Source organism: Plasmodium fragile (genome assembly GCF_000956335.1).
Source record: "Plasmodium fragile strain nilgiri unplaced genomic scaffold supercont1.3, whole genome shotgun sequence".
NCBI lineage: Eukaryota > Apicomplexa > Aconoidasida > Haemosporida > Plasmodiidae > Plasmodium > Plasmodium fragile.
Genome location: NW_012192583.1, coordinates 554,782 through 555,811, shown reverse-complemented (window position 1 = coordinate 555,811; position 1,030 = coordinate 554,782). Strand labels below are relative to the sequence as shown.

The following is a 1,030-nucleotide window of genomic DNA, read 5'->3' as shown; positions in this document are numbered from 1 at the left end:
GCTGTTTCTTTTTTTTTTTTTTTTTTTTTTTTTTTTAAAACGTGTATGAATATTAGGCACATGTACACATATTACACATTTGTATACTCATGTAAACATATGCCCATGTGTGAGTTTTTATTTTGTGCGTATCTACATGTTTGAAAAAGTACTGGAGAATATACACTCGTGTGCGTAATTATTATTGTTCTCTTTTTTTTTTTTTTTTTTTCTTTTAATTCTTCCTGGTCGTTGTGAAGGCTGTAGGCTGATTTCTTTAACAATTCCTGGACACGCGCGAAGAGGGGGGAATTCACTATCAGTGAAAACTCAAAGAGGAAGCAACAGACGGCAACAAAAAAAAAAGCGGCAAAAAATAGCCCATTGTAATAGAGCTCCAAGGCCCTGGAAGGATAGCAGCGAGACGCGCTGCCATCACTAAAGGAACTCTCGAAACATGTCTTCTTTCTCAATCACTGCTAAGCAGCACAGGGAGTTAAAACTGTACACGCCGCGCACTTAAACGTGCGCTCGTGTTGAACCTCCCCATTGTGGACCCACTTACGGAAGCGAAGAAGAGAGCCTTCTACGCGCACACAATCACACTTGAAACATAAGTCCTTAATGAATGAAAATACTTACGCAAAAATGGAGGAAGAAAATGAAAAAGGCGAGGGAAGGACGATGAAGGGCGTGATAAAGAACAAGTACGGCTTCCCCTTGAGTGTTCATTACATGAGAATACGCATTCTTGTGTAAATGTCCCCTCGCACTAGTGATTGCGTGTGTGTGTGCAACTTAAGAGGAAACGTTGCCCCTGGAAAGAACAAATCATTTGTCTTTCAATCCTGTTCCCATTCCGTCTTGTTTTTTCCCCCCACCAGGTATTATATCTCCCCCCAGTTTTTGGACCAAAAGAAAGAAGCAGAATACAACGCCCTGAGGATACACAACATAAAAGAATATATCTGCATCCACTTAACGGTGTCTCTATTTATTATCCTAGTAGAATTCTTCGCCTTTTCTGCAAGTAAAAAAAAAAAAAAAAAAA

General features: G+C 39.6%; 1 protein-coding gene across 1 annotated transcript in view; it reads left to right on the top strand.

Moving 5' to 3' along the window:
* Positions 1-627: 627 nt before the first annotated feature.
* AK88_00444 (uncharacterized protein) overlaps positions 628-1,030 on the top strand; it is a gene marked incomplete at both ends in the record, with an annotated part of 5,854 nt that continues 5,451 nt past the window's right edge. The window contains 2 exons of the mRNA XM_012478095.1: positions 628-686; positions 864-1,009. Of these exons, the coding sequence (XP_012333518.1) occupies positions 628-686; positions 864-1,009 (205 nt within the window). The remainder of the gene's footprint in view (positions 687-863; positions 1,010-1,030) is intronic.